The sequence below is a fragment of the Pinus tabuliformis genome, chromosome 6, assembly GCF_031772625.1.
Source record: "Pinus tabuliformis cultivar Carrire ecotype Pingquan chromosome 6, CPIR1, whole genome shotgun sequence".
Classification (NCBI taxonomy): domain Eukaryota; kingdom Viridiplantae; phylum Streptophyta; class Pinopsida; order Pinales; family Pinaceae; genus Pinus; species Pinus tabuliformis.
Genome location: NC_142292.1, coordinates 1,775,741,085 through 1,775,764,157, shown reverse-complemented (window position 1 = coordinate 1,775,764,157; position 23,073 = coordinate 1,775,741,085). Strand labels below are relative to the sequence as shown.

The following is a 23,073-nucleotide window of genomic DNA, read 5'->3' as shown; positions in this document are numbered from 1 at the left end:
AATAAACTAGTTTCTTATGCTTAAACTAATGCTCATTTACATTATCATTAATAAATAAATATTTTTGAATTAAAAAATAAACTATTTTCATTTTTTAAATTTAACATGAGCACCGGCTTACTTATATAATGTTTTTTCAAGAAAGAAAATAAAATTTTAAAATAAAAATAATTTTATGTAAAGATTTGATTATTAAAATATGTTTCTCTTTTAAAATAACACCTCTCACCAAAACAGAATTTGACAACCACGAAGTGTTCGAATGGTTGGAGTTTTGAAGTTTTGCCATCTACCTATCTAATATCAACAATGTGTCTTCCACGCCATCTAACAACTAAATTAAATGAACCCAATACTAACCCACTTACTACCAACCAAGAGCAACGTCACCAAAACAAAGAGACAAATGCAATAAGCCTTAACATAAAAATATTTAAATATACTTTCCCATGCTCTTCATTCTTTTTGTTTTTCTATCCCCCTCACACTCTCTCGCTCCACAAATAGCGGACCACAGCCTCTTCATTTTGCTTTCTTCTACATACATGAAATCTTCCTCCAATCGTTGGCGCAACTGCTCCAGTACTCTCCCGCGCCACTGCAGTTTGGGACAGTACCTTACAATAAGTCTTTCCAAGGACATTAAATGTTCCACACCTCGCAGCTCTTCTATCTCTCCGCATTCTGCAACATATAAATTGTTAAGCTTTCTGAAGTGCTCCAACCCTTGCATGCACTTGAACTTGGGGCATCGAATAACCCTCAACCACCATAAATTTTCCAAAGCTGGCAACTCTTCTATCTCGGCGAGATCACCAACACTTAGGAATTCAAGCTTTGTGAGGTGTTCCAACCCTTGTATGGTCTTTAATTTACTACATCCAAAGACGTCCAAACACCACAAATTTGTAAGATGTTCCAGAGATGGCAACACTTCTATCTCATCACAATCACTAACATCTAGTAGTCCAAGGTTTGGGAGGTGTTCTATGCTCTTGAGTTTGCTACATCCACTCACATACAAGTTCTCCAAAGATGATGTCCACGTTTCAAGACTGGTGAGCTCCTTTACATTTTCACAATCATAGATACCACAAAGCCTTCCTATCTGCCTCAATTCCTTACAGCCAGACAAGCTAAGTATTTTAAGGTTGCGGCAAACTCCTTCAGGAAAGGTTACCTCCCTTATCTGTACTCTAACCAGTTGAAATTCCCGGAGCCTCTCCAAACCAAAGATACATTTGCCATTGGAGTCGTCCAATTCATTCAACGCTGCTACTGTTTCTCTTTCTCGTTCTGCTGTTTTAAATGGAAGTTCGCCCAATGGACAATCTTCTATGAGAAAGTATTCGAGATTGTTTAGCAGGAGAACATCCTGTGGTAACTTTTGTATCCCACAAGAAACCAAACTCAACCGTGTCAGTTGAGTCAACCGTCCAAAAGTATCCGGCAAGCATTTAAATCGCGGGCAATTGCTGACCCGCAAATCCTTCAAGCTATTGAGGGAACCGAGGCAAGATGGCAGCACTTCCAACAGATGGTCCCCTAAATGCAGAACCTCCAAGTTGCATAGATCTCCAATACCGCTTGGCAATTCTTTTAACTCGGCATCCAACAAATATAATTTTTCCAGGAATCGTTGATGTGCGACCTGGGGAGGCAATTCTTTCACCTCGGAACAACATGAAAGATCCAAGAATTCCAGCGTGGTAATATTTCCAAGTGTCTCTTTGGAAATGGTCACATTCCTACATTCCTTCAAAGAGAAACGTTTGAGTCGAGTCAAATTCCCAAACGAATTTGGCAGCATCGCCAGGCGGGAACAATAAGACAAATCAATGGACTGGAGGTTTGGTAGCTTTCCGATGGAATCAGGCAGCATCTCCAAACTGGTAGCATAAGACAAATCGATGTGCTGAAGATTTGTTAGCTTTCCCAGCGAATCAGGCAACGATCTCATTCTTGTGAAATGTCTTAAGACCAGGCATGTCAAAGAGTGCATATAACAAAATTCCTCTGGCAAAGTTTTGATTTGGACAGTCCCATCATAATTCACAACAATCTTTTCAAGGTACTTCAGTTGTCCAATCGACTTTGGAAAATCTGAAAAGGGAGCGTAGATGTTTAACTCTCGCAACTCGAGAGGCGGCTGCAATGTCCACATTTCCACTGTAAGAAAGATTTCGAGATGATTCTCATCTACAAACTGAGATTGAAATTGAAATAAAAGAAGTATAAACACGCAAAATTGCGTACCTGAGATTCCTGTTGCCACAAGGTTTTCAATCTGCTTCCTCTCACTTCTAAAACTCTTAAATTTTCCAGGGGAACCCAAGAAGGCAGGGAAGAATAGGGGCATTTATACCAGCGGAGCCATATGAGATGTGGTGACCGCACCCTCCTCAATATAGCTTCTACATAATAATCTTCACTTGCAAGAATTCGCAAACCATGATAACGGTCTGTATTGAACAGTGCCCGTTTACAGTTTTCCAACAGCTCCTGACTACGCCTTCTGTACCATGACATTTCTGAACGGACACCGAATCGGTGATCGAAACCGTCTAAACGATGAACCGTCGAAATCCCGCGAACTTCGGTTGCGACCTATTCAATCATAAAAATAAAAGATAAATAGTATCCAGGGCACAGATCTTGCGTTGAACAAAACAACTTTAAAAATTTTGAACCAAAGAGGAATGTTTGAATCACTTACAGACCACGACGATTCTTCAAATAACTTATCAACATTGTTATTGTTGGTGGCGTGACACCAAAGACGATAGGGCATTGATCTTTCCGCAGCAGTGTATCTTCCCATATCTCTAACCTGATCATGCATTTTTATCCGCTTTCCGCTGTCCAGTTCCAGAAGACACTTGCTCTCTAAATTTGAAATCCCCACCGCTCCCCATATCCTTTTTGCTGTATCCATATCTTCTCCTATAGAAAAGCAGGCCATATCTAAGAATATTTGCTGGTACTCTTGGTCGAGTGAATTATAACTAATTTTGAGCGTTTCCCGTATGTCCGCGGGTGGTATCTTGTGAAAATCATTCAATAGCTCTTTCCAATATGTGTCATCTCTTCCACAAAGAAGAGCCCCAGTAACTTTCAATGACAACGGCAATCCATCACAGGCCCTTACAAACCGTTCCACCAGATCTACAAATCCTGGTGGTGGATGTGGCCGATTGAAGGCATATGAGCAGAACAACTCTTGGGAGTGTGCTCTATTCATCCCGCTGAGCTTATAAATTGATGAATCTGCTATTTCTGAACATAGGAGAGCATGCTTGTCCCGAGAGGTAACTATTATCAAGCTATTGGAACTAAGAACATCCCTAATTGGTAAGAATGCATCCAATTGATCGGCCTTCTCTACATTATCTAAAACTATCATTGCATTACAACAAGCTAGGTAACGTTTAAGGATTATCACACCTTGGTCCACAATCTCAATTTTAATATGCCTGTGTGTCAAGTCCTTAATGAGCTTCATTTGCAAATCAACCAGAGATTTTCTAACTGCAGTTTCGCCAACATCAGATAAAAAAGAGGATCCATCGTACTCAGAGCACCTACGGTTGAAGATCTGTTTCGCCAAAGTGGTTTTCCCAATACCACTAACACCTATAATTCCCACAACCCTGGCCTGGACGTCACGCTCCTGCCCCTGCTGCGTTAGCACTGTACTTTCAAAGTGTTGTAGCTTATCATCCAATCCAGTTGGATATTTAGCCACAAAAAGCGGTGTTTTTGGAAATTTTTTCAATAGCCTTTGAACAACTTTGTCCAGAAGCTCCGCCTCGTTCCTGGATGAATAACCAATGAGAAATGCCTAGGTAAGTGTCAAGTACCAAGCAGCACTTCTAAATTTCTGTATCCATATGGGATAATTCCTATTTTCCGCTTGTGAGTGGCGAGTAACAAAATCATGAACGTTTCAAATCATTCCAGAGGTCCTTTTGAAGTTTTATTCTTTATATCTACCAAACAGGTACATCGATCGTGCAGGAGTAAGTGGAGAGATTCCATACAGTTCAGAAAGCTACAAAATTTGACAAAGCTATGGGCATCTGATAATCTATTCACATGAGGAATACCAGATTTCATTCAAAACTGGAAGGACCACATTGAACTTTGGGTTTCATTCAACTTAGTTCTCAATGCTAACAACATGCAAAAATGTCTCTGCTTACCCTTGTAACCATTGCTGAAACATAAGAGGCAACACACAATTCCCCCGATTCAAATGGATTGAATTCAAACTACATCAAGGAGGAAACACACAATTCCCCTGATTGAATTCAAACTACATCAAGGAGGAAACACACAATTCCCCTGATTCAAATGGATTGAATTCAAACTACAGCAAGAGAATGGAAAGGAGATAGAGTAGGGAAAAAGTAAACAAGAACATACATCAAGAGACCCATATTTACCCGGGAGAAACCCAATTTAAGAAAATCCCTGCAGGGAAATGGACTCGCTTTCCAATCAGCTTGTCCAATTCAAATTATTGAGATGGACTTTTCATTGGAGCCAATGGATCACTTAAAAAAATCTCTTACAGCAATCCCCAACATTCATTTGCTCGGCAAGATTTCTCAGGCCACCTTCAAGTTGCTGATTTCCTCAACTGACCGAGAGAACTGGAAGGTTTGTAGTTAAATGCTTTTATTCTCACGTATAGCACGTCGCAGGGCGTCAATCACAGGATCAACATTACACTATACTTTTGGAGATAAACGAGCAGGATAATACGAAAGGATCCCAGCCTTTCTGAAGTGCACGAAAAGACAGATGGGATTATTTTGTTATTAACTTGGTCTAGGGTGATCAGCTCATTGAATTGAGGGGATCGACGGAGGAGATGATTTCAATTACTAGTTTTTCTGGTGTTGTGTGGTCATAGTGGAGTTAAGTTTCATCATGTGGTAGGACTTCTCCTGGATCCTTTGTGAGAAGCCGATTTTGTCATGATATCTGTTTTTCCTCCTTCGTTTCGGCTGGCCTTCCCTTCATTTGCAGAGATAAAGCTTCAATAGCTGGATCGTAGCCGTTGGGGATTGGCTGAATGGACAGGGGACTTTCTTCGGTAATGTGTTTTTGCGCGTAGTCTTAAAATCCCATAAAATAACCTAGAAATCCCATAAAATAATCTAGCCATTTGTAATAATTGTCCAATTTTAAAATTTTGTCCAATGATAAAATTTTGAATGTGTCAGACAAGATTTTTGATGATGCTGAATTTATTTCAGCCCTAAAATAAATCGATTCAAACACTCCAACTAACTAACTGATTTTTTGAAATTTTAATACGAGATTCCGACCAAAGCGGTCGTCGAGGCTATTTTGTTGCCTCTGTAGACAATTCCATGTTTCTGGGGGTTGGACGATTGGGACTGATCGCTCTTTGGGTGGTGCGTTGAAGGTCTTTGACCGGGGTTCTGACCTATTTCTTGGTCAAAAGTAGTTGGTGGGGCTAAACTGGCTCTTTTCAATTAGGCAGAAAATATATTTCGATATTTGTACCCATCGCGTGGCTAGCAGTAGGTTGGCGTATCCACTAGGAGATTTCTGGGCGACCTTTTTAGGCTTGGGATCTGCTCCTCTTCGTTCTTGGGGTTTTTGATCCCATGTCGTCAGTTCATAGGTTCTGTACTGGGGCTGTGGCGACGTATCTGGCGTAGACGTATGCTGCCCACTCTTCTCTTCACTAGGTGGTCCGTTTTTCTCGATTGGAGTTGAAGCTTGCGTGTCTAGCTGTTGTAAGGCCTTCCATTTATTTTTTTACACCTCCCTCGGTACTTTCCTTGGGAGGTGGGTTGGTACTGGGTCTCGCCTCTCCGTTACGGCTGGAGCTAACTAAATACCCAATATATCGCTGGTTAGCTCTTTACCTCAGTTACAGGGAACTCCTATTTCATAGACCATAGAAAAGTAAATGCTCCCTGACATGCCAGGCATTTACCTTTCGCCCTCTGAGTGACAGCACGCCCATCGAGATAGCAGCCTCTAGAGAGAGTGAAAGCCAAAGGTAAATACCTGGCATGTCAGACAGCATTTACTTTTCTATGATCTATGAAATAGGAAAGCAAAAAATAAATACCTGACATGTCAGACAGCATTTACTTTTCTATGGTCTATGAAATAGGAGTCGCCTCCATTTATTTTTTGACACCTCCGTTACACTCGGTACTTTCCTTGGGAGGTGGGTTGGTATTGGTTGGTATTGGGGCCTCGCCTCTCGGTTATGGATTGCGATGGGGTACAGTTGGCTGGCATGCATGATGGGATGTCACCAACTGCCGAGGCCTTGATCGAAATCACTATTTGGGCGGAGCGGGCAGCATCAGCAGTATTCTGTCTGGGAGTCAGAAATACTGCAATTTACCGAGAGTTCTGTTGCGGGTGATATCCCTGCCCTTGCTTGGCCTCTCACGAGAACTAGAGAGACAAAAACTAAACATAAACCTTTGGAGGCGATTACAGCACAACCACCTCTGGTTTTGGTGAAAATGATTTATGGGAGAGTACAGAAAGGCTCAGGAATAAGGCGCTGGTAGGGCGGTGGCACCCTCTGAAAATGTCGGGTGAAAAACCTTAGAAATGGGTGGAAGATAGATGGTTCCCGATACAGACCGAAGGTAAGTGAACTTGACCGAAGGTAAGTGAACTTGACCAAAGGTAAGCCAACTTTTGAACGGATGTTTATGCTTTCACTCCCTGAGTTTGGAGAACGCTGACAGGATTTTAAGGGATCCTTGGGTCAAAGGTAGAGGGTTTCTCCTAATGCAGTGGTGGAAGACCAGTTTCGACCCTCTAGCTGGGATCCCTAGACGTAATCTGATTTAGGCAAAACTGTCGGGTTTACCGCTGGAGTTATGGAATAGGATTAGGAAATTTTATTTCTGGGATGACAGTTGTGCTGGTCGCCTGGATAAGCGCTTGGCTTGGGTGTTGGTCGAAGTCGACCTGGGGCGAGGTTAGTTAGCAGAAATTGATGTGTAGTGGAGCAGTTATAAGATTCGGCTGAAAATGTGATTATTGGGCTTTGCCATATCGGTGCCTCCTATACCAGACGGGTCACTTGATGGCTACATGTCCGGTGCATGGGGTCTCGTCTTCAAGGCGCAGGCATAATGGACTTCGGGACTCTTCATATTCCGGTCCATCGGCATGTGCAGTTCAAGGAAGTGAGGTCCTCTCTCTAGGGCTTCTCCGGGTATTTCGGCTTATTCCTCTGAGCGAGCCACCTTTAGACAATCTTGCATCAAATATTTCTCATACAAATATTTGGGGAAATTCTCGGTCTAATGGACTCGGTCCCGCTTCATCTGTTGATGTCGTAGTCTCTACCTCTTCCCTTGGGGTTGACAGGGGTTTGATCACCCCATCCTCGGGTGCTGTGTCTTTAGATTCCTCCCTGTTGCTAGATCACTGTTAACATACTCCCCATCCTGGCGAAAGTGGGTTAGCCCCGACCTTGAAGGTGGGTTCTGAACCTTCTGGAGAATTATTAAACCCTGCTTCGTCTGTCCTTGAAAAGGTGGAGAAAGTTGAGTCTTTATCTCCAGACCGGGAACTAATCGGTGTTCTGGACTCTGCCGAGGAAATGGAACCACTTGTCATCAAACGGTCTTTCTTTGTGCCCTCGGAGGTTTCTGGACAAAAGCCAAATTTCCAGAACGTGACCCATCAGAAGAAACGTCACCCTCGATACAAGAAAGTCACAGACTGTAGATTGACAGCTTCGAGTTCTCATCCGGCTCTCATCCCTGGTGATTCGTGTTTTTCCATCGATTCATCTTACGCTGCTGGTTCGGTCTCTATCTCAGATTTTGATGGTACTCGGGTACTTAGAGGGGATATACTCGTCTTTGGGTTGTTCCCATGACCATTATTTCTCTGAACATCCTGGGGCTGGGAGCTTACCCCAAAATCATCTCGATTAGGGGTATTATTAGATTATACCAGCCGTCTATGATACTACTGCAGGAAACGATGGTGAGGGTTGACAGAGGTTGGGAGGTCATGTTAAAGATTTGTTCTGACTGGGTTGTTTGCTCAACAAATGCGATAGGTATCTCAGGTGGGTTGGGTGTGATGTGGAATCCACGTCATTTTGATCTGAACGCATGCTATACTTGTGCAGGTATTCTCTTAACAGGTTACATGAAGGGTTCGAGCAATAGGATCAGAATATTAAACACATATGCACTGTATCATGGGCGGAAAAGCTTTTGGAATAGAGTCACTAATTCTGGGATTTTAAGTCTCACCGCATTAATACTGGCGGGGGATTTAAATTTCACATTGGACCCATCAGAAATCTGGGGTACGAAGGCCACTGAAGATCCACTTTCTGCTTTCTTTAAAGGAATGATGGACGCCAATGCTTTGATTGATGCAATCCCAGATACAATGGCTCCAACTTGGAAGAACGGGAGAATTGGAGGGGAGGGCATCTCCAAGCGGATTGATCATTTTCTGGTAAGTCAGACCCTGTTTAATAACATGGTGGAAGTCGAGTCTTATATCATCGCAATGGATATATCGCACCATATTCCGATAGCGCTGAGGTGGAAAGGGTTGGAGGGCCGGTGGGCATATGCATTCAAATTTAATCCTCGGTTGCTGAAATTTGAATCTCGGAGATGGATCAAAGCGAAAAGGAGGGAGGAACAGATTCTATTAGTGGAGTTAGAAGGAGCTGATATACCTTAATCTGGTCCCATTATATTTCTTGGCTTTATGTCGTGATAAGACCGCAGTTTTGGAGGGTCATAGGAACATCATTCTTCAGGCCCAGGAAGAGGACATAAGGCACAAAAGTCAGGGCCATTTGGATCCAAGCTAGGAATAAAAGTGCTAAATATTTCCATAGGCAATTTAACCTGAGGAAGCAACATAATTCTATCAGAAGGATTTGGGATTCTGATGGGAATATCTTGAATTCTCAATCCTCTTTGGAACAAGCAGCCATTTCACATTTCAGAGATCACTTTATGGCAAAAAATCAGGAATATGGGGATCAAGCAGAATTTATCGAGTTGGTTTCTTCGCTGATTTCTTAGGAGGACAATTTTGGGACAAGTCTTCACTTGCGAAGAACTATTAGCGACCTTAAAGGACTGTGCGAAGGAAAAAAGCCCGGGCCCGGACAGCTGAATGGTTGAGCTTTTTATCTACTTACAAGGACCTGATGCTTCGGGATTTGCTGGCGGTGGCAGAAGAAGTTAGTTTGAGGGGATTCGGACAGCTGAGGGGTTGAGCTTTTTATCTATTTCAAGGACCTGATTCTTCCAGATTTGCTGGCGGTGGCAGAAGGAGTTAGTCTGAAGGGATTCATCTCGGGGGCAATAAATGCCACTTTTCTTTCTCTGATTCCGAAAAAGAAGAATCCATCTACTTTTAGGGACTATAGGCATATCTCCCTTCGTAACTCGATTTACAAAATGATATCTAAGTTTACAAAAATGATATCTAAGTTTACAAAATGATATCTAACCTGATCGCCGGTAGAATTAAACCCTTTCTGTCGAGCTTTATTTCACATGAACAATTAGGGTTTATGGAGGGTAGACATATTCATGATGCAATAGGCATTGCCCAGGAGATGCTACATTCCGTCAACTCCAGGATTATTATCTCCTCAAGGTAGATCTGATAAAGGCCTACGATTGCATTGATTGAGAATTTTAAAGGTAGATCTGATAAAGACCTACAATTGCATTGATGGGGCATTTTTTACGTTGATCTTATCAAAATGGGGATGAATTGGATGAATGTTCACTAGATCATGGGGTGTATCAAATCCACTAATTTCGTTTTGATTATAAATGGTTTTCCCTCCCAGTTTTTCTCGGCGTACAGGGGTTTGAGGCAGGGATGTGCCATGTCCCCATTGCTCTTCCTATTGGTGATTGATAGTCTGAGTTAAAGTTGTCAGGCACTTGCATGTAACTCATTTAATGTTCGCGGATGATTTATTATTGGGAGGGCAGAAAAACACCAGTGTTTGGTCGGAATATTAGAGAATCATCCAGACTTTTGAGGATGCTTCGTGTCTTTACATGAACGAGTCCAAGTCTAAATTAATAAATAATGGTCGTGAGGATACAATGGTGAAGGAGATCTGTGGACTTCCCGGGGTGACTTCTAACCATGTAGCAGAGGGAATCACTTACTTGAGTTTCAGATTAAAACCGATGGGATATAGAAATAAGGATCGAGAATGGTTGGTGGTAAACAATTTTGGAATCATCAAGACTTTTGGGGATGCTTCGGGTCTTTATATGAACGAGTCTAAGTCTAAATTAATACATAATGGTTGTGAGGATACAGTGGTGAAGGAGATCTGTGGACTTTCCGGGGTGACTTCTAACTATGTAGCAGAGGGAATCACTTACTTGAGTTTCAGATTAAAACCGATGGGATATAGAAATAAGGATTGGGAATGGTTCGTAGCAAAAATTAACCAAAAATTGGATAGCTGGAAACACAAATATATGTGTATGGGCGGAAATTTGATTATGCTCAATTCGGTTATGCATAACTTTTCAATTTATTGGATGCCTCTTTTTCTGTTGCCTTGTACAATTATTAAAAGGATCCACTTTATTATGGGGTGCTTCATCTGGACAGGGGCCCATAATGGGGAGATGAAAGGTAAAATTCACATGACGCGATGATCGCTTATTGCTAGACCCGTTGAAGATGGATTTCCTCGTGTGCCACGTGCGGTGGACTGTGGGAGATGGCTCCATGATTAAGATCGGCCGTTGAAGATGGATTTCCTCGTGTGCCACGTGCGGTGGACTGTGGGAGATGGCTCCATGATTAAGATCGGCCTTGATGCTATCAGCGGTATAAAAGGTAACCACTCATTATGTATTCAAATTCTAAATCATATTCATTTCAAGGGGTCTTTTATCTTAATCAGATCTTAATCCATAGGCCTCATCATGTGGACCTTCAGGCATGGCATAAGGCAGAAGAATTGGAATTACCGGAGGAACTTTCTAAGGAATGGGAGAATGTATTACAGTTCTCCGGAATGCAGGGATCTCAATAAATGATGAAGAGGACGAGATGTCTTGGGGAGGCACACTCAGCAAAGGACCACAGGTTATCTAGAAATGGATCCTTTCAAATAAAATCAAAGTTTTTAGTTGGTTGGCTATACATAGAGATGTTTTGGGGAGGCACACTCAGGAAAGGACCACAGGTTATCTAGAAATGGATCCTTTCAAATAAAATCAATTTTTTTTAGTTGGTTGGCTATACATAATCGAATCATGATTTGGCATAATCTATAGAAGCGAGGATTTCAAGGACCAGGTATCTGTGTTATGTGTATGAAGGGAGATGAAGACAATTTCCATCTTTTCTTTCATTGCCCTTATAGTCTCCCTCTATGGGAAGGTCTCCCTCTATGGGAAGGGGTGTTGGACCATTACAAACTAGTATCTAGGATACAATTCCAGACAATGTACAGATGTATTGAAGTTTGCTTGGAGCAAAGCGCACGAGTGCAAGATTATCGTGCGCTTCCATTATACGTCTTTTGGACTATATGGTAGAGAAGAAATGCAATCTTATTTGATCAGAAAAGCCTGGAGCTCCATGAGAACATTAACAAGATGGTGACCTACTACAATGAGACAGCTTTCATTATACGTCTTTTGGACTATATGGCAGAGAAGAAATGCAATCTTATTTGATCAGAAAAGCCTGGAGCTCCATGAGAACATTAACAAGATGGTGACCTACTACAATGAGATAGGGCTGACGAAGGGAAGTAAAATGTACATGATTCCAAAAGTGAGGGATCTATGACAAACGTATCTTGTTGGTTTTTTTGATGGAGCAAGTGGCACGAGAAAATGTGGTTGTGAACCTAGTTACCAGAAACGGGACGTTATCCCCTGTTTCTGGCCGAAACCTTCACCGAAACGCAACCCAGCTAGAAACGCCGTCTGCAACGGCCGTTTTCGTTTCCACGGGCAAGAAACAGTTTCCCGCGAAACGAAACCGTTTCTTCTCACCGTTTCCAGATAGACTTGAACTAGGATTAAATGTAATTTTTTCAAACCGTCAGTTAAATGGAGTTTAATTAGCAATTGATTGTTAGTTTTTTTGGATACAGAGGTTGAATTCAGTTTAATTCCCAGTTCACTGTTAGTCTGCTGCAGTGGACTATTAGTTTTCTGGAAATTAAGCCTAAGCACTCCAGCTTATTGTGAGCGACAGCTGAAGAAAAAACTGCTGTATTTTTGAGAGAACAGAGAGAGCTGTCAAAGAAAAACACTAGTTGTCAAGGATTTAAGCAGAAGACCAGAGCGAACCCATCATTACTCAGATGCAAGCCAGGGACCAGCAAGGCAGCCAAGCAGCGTCAGGCCCCGTTGAGTTATCTTCAACAGCATTGTCAATTCTATTGTCAAAAGGTACTGCCTAAAAACTTCAATCTCTGGTTATTTTAATGAGATGTCATGCGTGATGTTAAAACTATTTGCAATATACGTGATCTTAAATATACGCCGGGTCATGCTCTGTATCTCGGTTTATGCCGGGTCACCCCTCTGTTAATGAAGCCAAAACCGACAATATGCTCTTACCGTTTCTGGTAACTAGGCCTCAACTTCCTCAAAGAATTGTCCTAGGTTTTTTTCTTCGTTAATGCCTACCATTTCCACATCATACCCCGCCTCTAAATCCTTTCTGGAATCCTCCTTAAGATTCGCATAGTTTTTGAAGGATCTCGAGAAAAGATCATTCATTTTTCAAGCATATATTGAAACGAAATTGTATCGCATGGCTCCTCATTTGATTTTAGGATATAAAGGTATTGGGCGAAATACTGATAAGAGTCTCTTTTGAATTGGATACAAAATCTATATTTGTTCCAAAGCCACTTTTGGCGTTGAAAGTCGATTTTGTGTGTAAATATAGATAGAAGAAATCCGCCTCGAATTCAGAAATAGTGTAAAACGTTTTGGACGCAACCTTCTCACAATACTGACAAGCATGGACAACCCTTATTTGGAAGCACTGTTATAATATTGTTTATTTGGTTATGGATTATATGGAGCGATATATGGAGCAACTTCATAATACAATGAGTGATATCATTTTAATTCGATACCCAGTGTTATGGAGTTGCGTTGTTTATTTGGAAGTGTAGATTATGTTCATTTGTTTATTTGGCACCCACCATCGCAACATTATATACCCCAAAGGAGGTAAGCCAACAGATTTATGCCAGTTGTTGAGGTACTTTTGTGGATTAAGGTTTTGTACCGTAGTATTTGAAGTAGCATTCAATGCATTACATGGTCTAGCATTACCACTGAAGAATGCCCAACAATTGTACCTAAAATATGATGTTATATGCCAGCGCACAAAAGTGAATTGTTGGCTTGTGTCATCGTTCACTTATGGCACAAATTCTGATCCTGCAGTTTAATGGGGACATGTCTTCATGAGCTCAACGAGATTTCAACTTCTCTCTCCACAGAGCCAACGAAACTAGTGCCAGTTAAGTAAAAAAGAAGATAAGTGACTTGTTGAATGAGTATGTTGAGAGTGGTGATAAAGAAAATGGTTGTCGTTGTATAAAAGACTTGAATGTTCCTTTCTTTCATCATGAAGTTGTAAACAGGGCTTTAATTTTATCCATGGAACGAAGAAGTGCACAGCCACATATCTTGGCTCTATTGAAATAAGTTGCCAAGGAGGGTCTAATAACATCTAGTTAGATGTCGAAGGGTTTTGGTAGGCTTGTTGATACTGTAGATGATTTGTCACTTGACATAATCAACATGAAGGACATGTTTGAATCTTTGGTTTTTAAGACAACAAAAGAGGGATGCCTTAGTGCAGCACCTGACATTGTCAATCTGCTGCTTCACAATTAAAATGCAAAAGAACATCTGTTAAAATGAAACTTGATACAGAGAAATTTCTTGGAAAATTTAATCGTTAACATTCCTCAATTGGTTTTCTGTAAACCGAAATGCAAAAAGATCCGAAAAATCACATAAATTTCTATAGAATCGAATTTATTTATATAAATTAGATAAAATGCTTGAAGGTTCAATACATTGAAAAAAAAAACTGCTTAAATTTTTTCCAATTTAAGTGAAATATAAGAGACAGATCCTCTGGAAGAGCATTATATTAAGAGCATTATATTGCTTACAGAAATCTACAAAATTATCACTTCCTTCTTAAAACTAAATTAGTATTTACGATTGTTTTTTTACAATTTCATGAGCAGAAACATTACAGGTTTATGATTAATGCTTTGTTTATATTGTTCATCTTTAATATGGTGTTTTTCTCTCTCCTCGTTTCTTATATGCGAAACCTCCAAACCTCGTTTCTCGTACCGTTCTCGTTTCCCGTTCCGTTTCCCGTTTCTCGTTTCTGGTAACATAGGTTGTGAAATGGTTATATATAAAGCATCGTCTAAGTTCTACCATTTCTGGTGGGTGGAAGGAGGAGAAGGCACAAACAAAGAGCAGAAATAATAGCCATGTGGGGAATGTTGATCGCTGCCAAATGATTCGGAAATTGAAGAGATTCAGATCTTTGGGGATGCGAAAGGTATTATTGAGTGGGTTAAGGGGCGCCACGAGTTCAGACGGTCTATTCTTATTAACTGGATTGAATCTTTGGGGATGCGAAAGGCATTATTGAGGTGAGACGGCTTATTCTTATTAACTGGATTGAATCTTTGGGGATGCGAAAGGCATTATTGAGTTGAGTGGTCTGAGGGGCGCACCGAGTTCAGACTGCCTATTCTTATTAACTGGATGAAGCGCATCAAAATCATAATAAGAACTTTCCAGCAGGTAAACTTTGACCACATATACAGAGAACAAAACTGGTCTGCTAATTTACTTTCAAAAATTCATCGAGAAACAGGTAAGTTTTACTTTTCAGTTTTTGAACAGGTTGTCATGGCCCAACACTGTCAGCATCAACTACTCATAAGGAGAGACATGCCAGGGTCTCATTTTGATCACTGGATGCACTAATGTAATAGAATTTCTCTTCCACTAGATAGGCAGCAATAAACCTTTGAATTTTTGTTCAACGAAGAAATACAATCTCAAGTATGTTGATTAGTTTTCACCGTCTCCTGTATGCAATTTTCCAAAGAAGAAAGACAGAAAAATGATCAAATCTATATATATACTACTTTTTTCTTTTAATAAAAAGTTTTGCTCCTAAAAAAATGTGTACCAACCAATCCACCAAAATGAAAAAGGACGCGAGATAGTAGAACGTTACCCATTAAAGGTCTTCAGCTCGAGACCACTTATGTCGGCGACATGAGAAAGAGCATCTCTCCAGCCTTGAATGGTAGCGGAGTCGTGGCGTGGCTTCTCTCTATTAGTTTGAGGGTCGATTATTGTCTTCTGTTCGAGTTTCTTAAGGGCTTCAGCGTATACTCCTTTTTTGTCGTTCCACCTGACCTGGAAAGGCTCTACATTATAAAATATCGGAACAATAGGTGCCCGGGACTTGACCATGAGAACTAGTTCATCGAGGCACCATTTCGATTCCGCATACGCCGGAGAGAAAATGGCTATTTGCACAGAAGCCACTCGAATAGCGGCTTCAATTTGAGACTGGAATTCGTGTCCTGGCTCAAGTTCAGGCTTGTCAAGAAACACCCACAATCCATGGTCACGAAGGCGCTGGTAGAGATGGGACGCGAAGGTGTTTTTAACATCCGATCCCCGATGATTGATGAAAACATCATATCGGGGATAAAAGGTGGACGCAGAAGACGATGAAGCATCGTGCTTCTGTTGCGGTGCGTTGGGTAGGTTTGCCATTGCAGAAGGCGGATTGGGATGAATGGGTGGACTGATAGGCCGAGTCAATGAAAATAAGATGAACAGCTGAGACAATGAATAAGACGAATAGCTGAAAACTGCAAGAAGCTGCAGCAAAACGCGTATCGCACTATGGGTGGAAAGGATGTGCTGAAAACTGCAAGAAGCTGCAGCCAAACGCGTAGCGCACTATGGGTGGAAAGGATGTGCTGTATCTCAACCAGTATTGTAATGTGGGGAGAAGGATGTGCTGTATCTCAACCAGTATTATAATGTTATTTTATAACCCCCAAAAAAACTAGTAGAGTGGATATTAGCACTCGTAATCAAAACATGTAACCAGAAGTTTCTTGGTTGGAACATCCCTGGAGGTTTCTTGTTTGAAATATTCCAAATAATTAAAAGTTCATCATGACAACTCTTTATCGAAATCTACCTTTCACTTTTGTCAGGGAAACGACGAAATGTGGATACATGTTAGAGGTATTATTATAAACAAATTTATTGTTAGATTTTTCTTTGGATCATAATGGAACGGGAAACGACAGAATGTGGATACGTGTTAGAGGTATTATTATAAACAAATTTATTGTTGACTTTTCTTGGTTCATAATGGAAGGGGAAACGACAGAATGTGGATACGTGTTAGATGTTTTATTATAAACAAAATGTGGATACGTGTTAGAGGTTTTATTATAAACAAATTTATTGTTGATTTTTCTTGGTTCATAACGGAACATTGTTACTACGGTTCCATTGTTACTACGGTTTATGGTTGATTTTTGTTTTATTATAAACAAAATGTGGATACGTGTTAGAGGTTTTATTATAAACAAATTTATTTATTGTTGATTTTTCTTGGTTCATAATGGAACATTGTTACTACGGTTCCATTGTTACTACGGTTTGTGGTTGATTTATCTGTTATTATTTTTTATTAGTTTATTTACTTAGTTTTAGTTTTACTCTCTTAAAAATCAATAATAAATCTAAATATTAAATTAAATAAATAAAATCGTGAGAATTCTTCAAACCGAGTATCCAAATCCAAATATTGATTAAATAAATAAAATCATGAGAATTTCTCAAACAAGGGAATCTAGTTTTGATGAGAGATTCTCTCCAACTAGCTCTCTTAAATTAGTGTGTAAGTTGAAAAATTGTCTCAACCAAGTGAGTCTAAAATAGACGCACTATCTTAAAACCAATTACTCATGTATTTAAATGTATTATTAAATTATTTGAACAAGACATGATCGCTCACTGCGTTTTCCGCGGGTTAATGTTGTGTGTGTTAGTTTGCTGTGCATATGGTGATTTTCCTTCATGTGGTATCGGCGCCACTTCTCATGAAAGAGCATTTGTCATGATATACATTTGCATTGATTGTTGACCAACCCGAGTAATGGTGCCAGGAAAATGTTGCATGTGGTTCTGGGCACCACCAGATTTGGGACGAGCCATAATGAGATTTCATATTAAAAGATCACGTGTAGAGCGATTGAAAGAGTCCACGAGTAGTCTAAGTGCCCACAGCAAGATTGGGTTCGTTCACATGGAGACCAAGCCAAGTTGTTGTGGTCGTTACAAGGATTTGATCAAAGAAATCAACCAAGATACCATACACATTCACCAGTTCAGTTGTTTTTCTGCGCTGAGTATGATGAATTTGATTGGTGTGTTGTAGATGGCCGAGTCAAATTGTTGGTCTACTTCTAACTAGCTCGGGCCATTTGGAGTGATAGCAGCAACATTCGGCTGATTGTATGATGGCCCAACCCCCAACATTTACAATCGTGTGGAATTTAATGTGTAGTAGTTGGTAACCGTGTCAAAGTTACAGGCCCCTCTCGACCCTTCGGTGATTAACCTATGGTTAGGTTAGCTGTCATGTTAATATGCGATGACATTATTCCTCCGTGGATTTTAACTCGTTTGCAATCTGTTTGTATTGATTGCTGTCCCTCCTCACCGGTTAAGGGACACCACCTGTCGATCTTCTCGGTCTGGCCGCTCCCGCCTTTTGACAAACCCTATTCTCGTTTATTGTCACTTTTGTTTGTTCACTGTGCTCGACTCTGAGCTCTGCTCCGTTGTGGTTTGTTGGTGCCTGCGGGCCTCCCCTGTTCTGTGCGTTGAACTCTATACTGCCGAGGTATGTTGGTGCCTCCGGCTTCCTCCGTTCTGTGCGTTGAGCTTCGTTGGTGCCTCCGGGCTTTCTCTGTTCTGTGCGTTGAACTTCTATGAAGGCGACAACCCCGTCGATTCCCTGCCCTGTGCAATGGTAGGTTTGCTGTTTCTCTGGACAATTTCTGTCACATGGGTTGTTTCTCGGCTCTGATAACTTGTTGGCTCGTAACTGTGACAGGGTACCCTCCAGTTCCGCGCTTCTGGCTCGATTCATTCGTCCTTGCCTCCAAGGTATGCAATTGTTCTATGCTTTACTCTGCCTTCACGCCTGTTTCAGACTCTTACAGTCTTGCTCCTTGTCTCAGGCTCTGGTTGTCGGGTTTGGTTTTGCAATGTCGCCTTATCAACTACAGGTAAGAACCGATGGGTTTCATGGCTTGTTTCGTCTATTGGTTTAGCTCGTCTTTCGTTCCGGTTCTGCACTAACCCTCATCCACCTCTGCTTGCAGGTTGTTAAGGTGGCTGGCCGCCGAGGGTTTGCTCACTCTGCAATCTCTGGGTAGCAGTTTGAAACCCGCCCAGTCTCACATAACGGGTAGGGTCTTTCCGACCATGATTCGGTTGTTAAGTTATGAAGGGTTCTGATGTTCTTGGTTCTTGTTCCGTTATAGTTGCAGTCACCTGAGTTGTAGATGGATTGTGCTCCTCCCTATCCTTCGTGGCTCGTATAGCCCTGTTCTGTTGTATTTAGCTTAAGAGGCTTCGTTTGTAAGAGAGTTTGTTTTTGGCGAGTGCTATCTGCTCAGAAAATCTTGTGGTGTGCTCTTGCTTGTAATGGACGGTGGTTAACTGGTTAATTAAGTCAAACTGTTTTTCTCATTTGCTTTCTATACTTGTATTATCTTGTAAATGGAATGAAGGCGTTGTATTTTTGTTACCTGGTCGTTCGTCGGTGACTGTTGAATGGTTCTCCTTTCTTTGCTGGAAATGGTTTCCTGTAGCAACACTTTTCCCTTCTCGACTCCTGTTACAGCTTGCTGTCTTATTGCTTCAAATGCATTTTAATCACAACAGACGGAAATGTGGAATACGTATGAAATAATTAACAATGGACTATTAGTTGGCAAGGTAAATGACTTGTTTGTTTTTATTACAGAGGACTGTTTCACTGTTTGCTTCTTCGTACCGGAGGTTCTCTCTCTCTAACTATTTTCCCTTTGTTTTTAATACTTGGAAAGCATAACTGCTTCTATTTTCGGTTGAACTGTTCAACCAGAATTTGTCGAACTGCTAGCCAGTTTCTTTTTACAAAAATGATAACTAACTGTTAATTATTTCCTAAACTAAAACAATTCACAACTGTAATCCTACGGTCTCTAACGGCCTTTTGGAAAATGAAACAAATAATAATAAAGAAAACCAAAAACGACAAGTCTAATAACCTGTCCAACTATGCATGTAGTCTTCGACTTGTTCTTGTTTTCTTTTCGAGACAGTCAACCACCTTCTGTCTCCTCGGAGCTGGATGCTCCTGCATCAGGCTCCCAGGGTGGCAAAAAGTCATGGCTCCGTTCCATGAGGTCGTCGACAGAATAGCCTGTTTTCTATATCTGCGTTGCGTTGAGCCACGAACTGTCCTCTATCGGACGGTCCTTCCACTTGACCAAGTACCGCAGATATTCTTTCCTGCGTGTGCGCCTAGCTACCTGTGTGTCAAGGATCCTCTCGATCTCAAGGGGTTGTGCCATTGGCATCTGCCTCATCCATGAACTTTCCTCACAACTGGTGTCCCGCGGTGGCTTTGCTGCTGCACTGTCTTCCGAATCAGCGACATAGGGGAACAGATCTGCCACGTTAAAAATGGGAGAAATACCGATCCCTGGTGGCAGCTGTAGCTCATAGGCATTTGCAGAAAACTTGCGAATGATTTTGCAGGGACCGATCTTTTTATACTTTAACTTGTTGTACTCCCGTTTTGGAAACCGTTCCTTACGTAAATACGCAAGGACTTCATCTCCAACGTTGAATTGAACTTCCCGACGCTTTGAATCAGCTCGCTGCTTATACTTTTGACTGCTGTCCTGTAATTTCAGCTTTACCTGCTCATGTAAGTTGCTCATTGCTTGGGCGAAATCTTCCCCATCAGCACTTCGTTTTTCGAGCTTTCCCAAATCTCGTAATTCATGCACTCCGCGTGGATGCATGCCGTATAAAATCTGGAAGGGACTATAACCGGTGCTGCGATTAGGTGAATCATTATATGTGAATTCCGCCTGAGCAAGTACACGGTCCCACGTCCGTGAATTTTCGCCTATTAAGCTCCGTAGCAAATTCCCCAGACTCCTGTTTACCACTTCAGTTTGTCCATCGGTATGCGGGTGGTAAGCGGAGGTGAACTGTAACTGGGTGTTCAACTTTTTCCATAGGGTTCGCCAAAAATGTCCGGTGAACTTTACGTCCCTGTCGGAGATGATGGACCTTGGGAGACCATGTAGTCGAACGATCTCAGTAAAAAACAAATGTGCTACATAAGTAGCATCACTGGTTTTCTTGCAAGGTACAAAGTGCGCCATCTTTGAAAATCGATCTACCACTACCATTACTGAATCGAAACCCCGTTGTGTCTTAGGCAAGCCCAGAACAAAATCCAAGCTGATGGAGTCCCACGGTCTGCTCGGAATGGGTAATGGTAAGTAAAGACCTGTATTTTGACTGTGACCCTTTGCCAGTTGACAAACCTTGCACCTACTTACGTACCTTTGTACATCCCGTTGCAACTTTGGCCAAAAATAGAAATGTCGTACCTGTGAAATTGTCTTGTCTATACCAAAGTGTCCAGCCAGACCCCCACTGTGTTTTTCCTGAATAATGTTCTCTCGCATAGAGCAGTTGGGAATACATAACTGTCCTCCCTTAAACAGCAACCCTTCCTGTAAATTGTAGTCCAACCACAGGCTACTGTTTCTCAACAGAGGGTTTTGACAGGCCTCATAGGCCTCCTTAAAATCTGCATCTGTTTGATACAGTTCCCTCAGGTGCTCAAAGCCTAAAACCTGCATTGTACTTTCCTGTAAGAGTAGTGTCCTCCTACTCAGCGCATCTGCCACCTTGTTCACTTGCCCACTAATATGTTTCAGTACAAACGTGAAATTCTGTAGATACTCAACCCATGCTGCATGCTTATGGTTCAATTTATGTTGCTGCATGATGTACTGTAATGCAGAGTTATCCGTAAATAAAACAAACTCATTACCTAACAAGTAATGTCTCCAATGCTTTAACGCTTGTATGATTGCGTAAAACTCCTTGTCATAGGTTGAGTATTTCTGTCTACTCTCGTTCAGCTTTTCACTGAAATACGCGACTGGCCTATCCTCCTGAGTAAGTACTGCCCCAATGGTTGTACCACTGGCATCACAACGAACTTGAAAGAGTTTGTTGAAGTCAGGCAGCCTCAATATCGGCTTTTCGGTAATCTTCCTTTTCAAAATCTGAAAACCATTTTCTGCTGCTTCGGTCCAGTGAAAAGGCTGATTTGCCTTCTTGATCGTATCCAGCATAGGTGCACAGATCCCACTGAAATTCCTGTAAAAACTTGCTAGTCCGTGAAAACTTCGGACTTCAAATAAACTTCTTGGAGAAGGCCAGCTAACTATAGCTGCCACCTTTTCTGGGTCCATCTTCAATTCATTTTCCGCAATTACAAAACCCAGGTACACTAACTCCCGCTGAAAAAAAGTACACTTTTTCAGATTGATCAGCAACTTGTTCTGCTGCGGCTTCCTCAACACGCTTCGAACATGCCTGAAATGTTCTTCCTTAGTTTTACTAAAAATCAGAATGTCATCCAGGTAAACTATTACGAACTTTCCAATAAATTCCTTCAGCACCTCATTCATCAGGCGCATGAACGTACTGGGAGCATTGCTCAACCCAAATGGCATCACCAGCCACTCATACAGGCCTTCATTCGTCTTGAAAGCTGTCTTCCACTCGTCTCCTTCCCGAATTCGGATCTGGTGATATCCACTCTTCAAGTCAATCTTCGAGAAATAAGCCGCCCCACTCAAACAGTCCATCATATCGTCCATTCTTGGCAAGGGAAACCTATACCTAACAGTAATTTTGTTAATGGCTCTAGAATCCGTGCACATTCACCACTCTCCTCCTTTCTTGGAGCCAAAAGGGTCGGTACTGCACAGGGGCTCATGCTTTCCCTAATCAATCCTTTGTCTAACAACTCCTGAACCTGCTTTCTAATTTCTTCATGGTCCTTAGGGCTCATACGATAAGCTGCTTTATTTGGCAGACTTGCCCTCGTATAAAGTCAATACAGTGACTAATACCTCTCCTAGGGGGTAGTTCATCCGGAAGGTCATCCACCACGATGTCTCCAAATTCCTGCAACATATTTTGGATTTCCTCGGGCAAATCTGAAATCTGTGTATGCAGTATCACTGCCTTTGGCCTTCTTATGACAGCAAAATTTACATCACTATCCTCAATCTGTTTTATAAATTCTTTTCCGCCCATCAACAATGATTTTACCCCACTGGTTTCAGCTGCACTTTCCTCTTTGATGGGTACAAGCGTGTGCTTGATCCCATCTTTGACAAACTTATAACAGTTTGTTTTCCCGTCATGAACTGCGCTTCTGTCAAACTGCCAGGGTCGTCCTAGCAGTATATGACAGACATCCATTGGCATAACATCGCAGATGATTTTATCCTTATACCTGCCTATCTGAAACTCCACCTCACACTGTTCATCAACTAACAGTTGATGTCCTTTCTGCAGCCATGACACTTTGTAGCTCCTCTTACGCCTACCGGTTCACCTTCAGGACAGTCATACGACTTGTGTCCCCACTTGTGGCAACGATAGCACTGGACAGTTCCCCTGCCCCGACCATTTCCTCGCCCTCGCTGAGCCGGTCGTCCTCCTCTAGTGCTATTGTCCTTCTCTACTGTGCCTGCAGACTTAGAACTGTTGCCTTCTTCACTTGAACCTGCACCTCTGCCTCTGCCAAAAACCTTACTTTTCCCCCTGCCAGTTCCGCCTCCTCTCCTGGCATTCTGTTTCC

General features: G+C 41.7%; 1 protein-coding gene across 1 annotated transcript; it reads right to left on the bottom strand.

The window, feature by feature from the left end:
* Positions 1–265: 265 nt before the first annotated feature.
* On the bottom strand, positions 266–16,086 carry LOC149266082 (disease resistance protein RML1B-like). The gene is made up of 4 exons (XM_089429973.1): positions 15,310–16,086; positions 2,717–3,815; positions 2,257–2,607; positions 266–2,149 (listed from the first exon to the last, which is right to left on the bottom strand). The coding sequence occupies exons 1-4, from the start codon at positions 15,858–15,860 to the stop codon at positions 434–436; spliced, it is 3,717 nt and encodes a 1,238-aa protein (XP_089286099.1). The 5' UTR covers positions 15,861–16,086; the 3' UTR covers positions 266–433.
* Between the last annotated feature and the right edge of the window lie 6,987 nt (positions 16,087–23,073).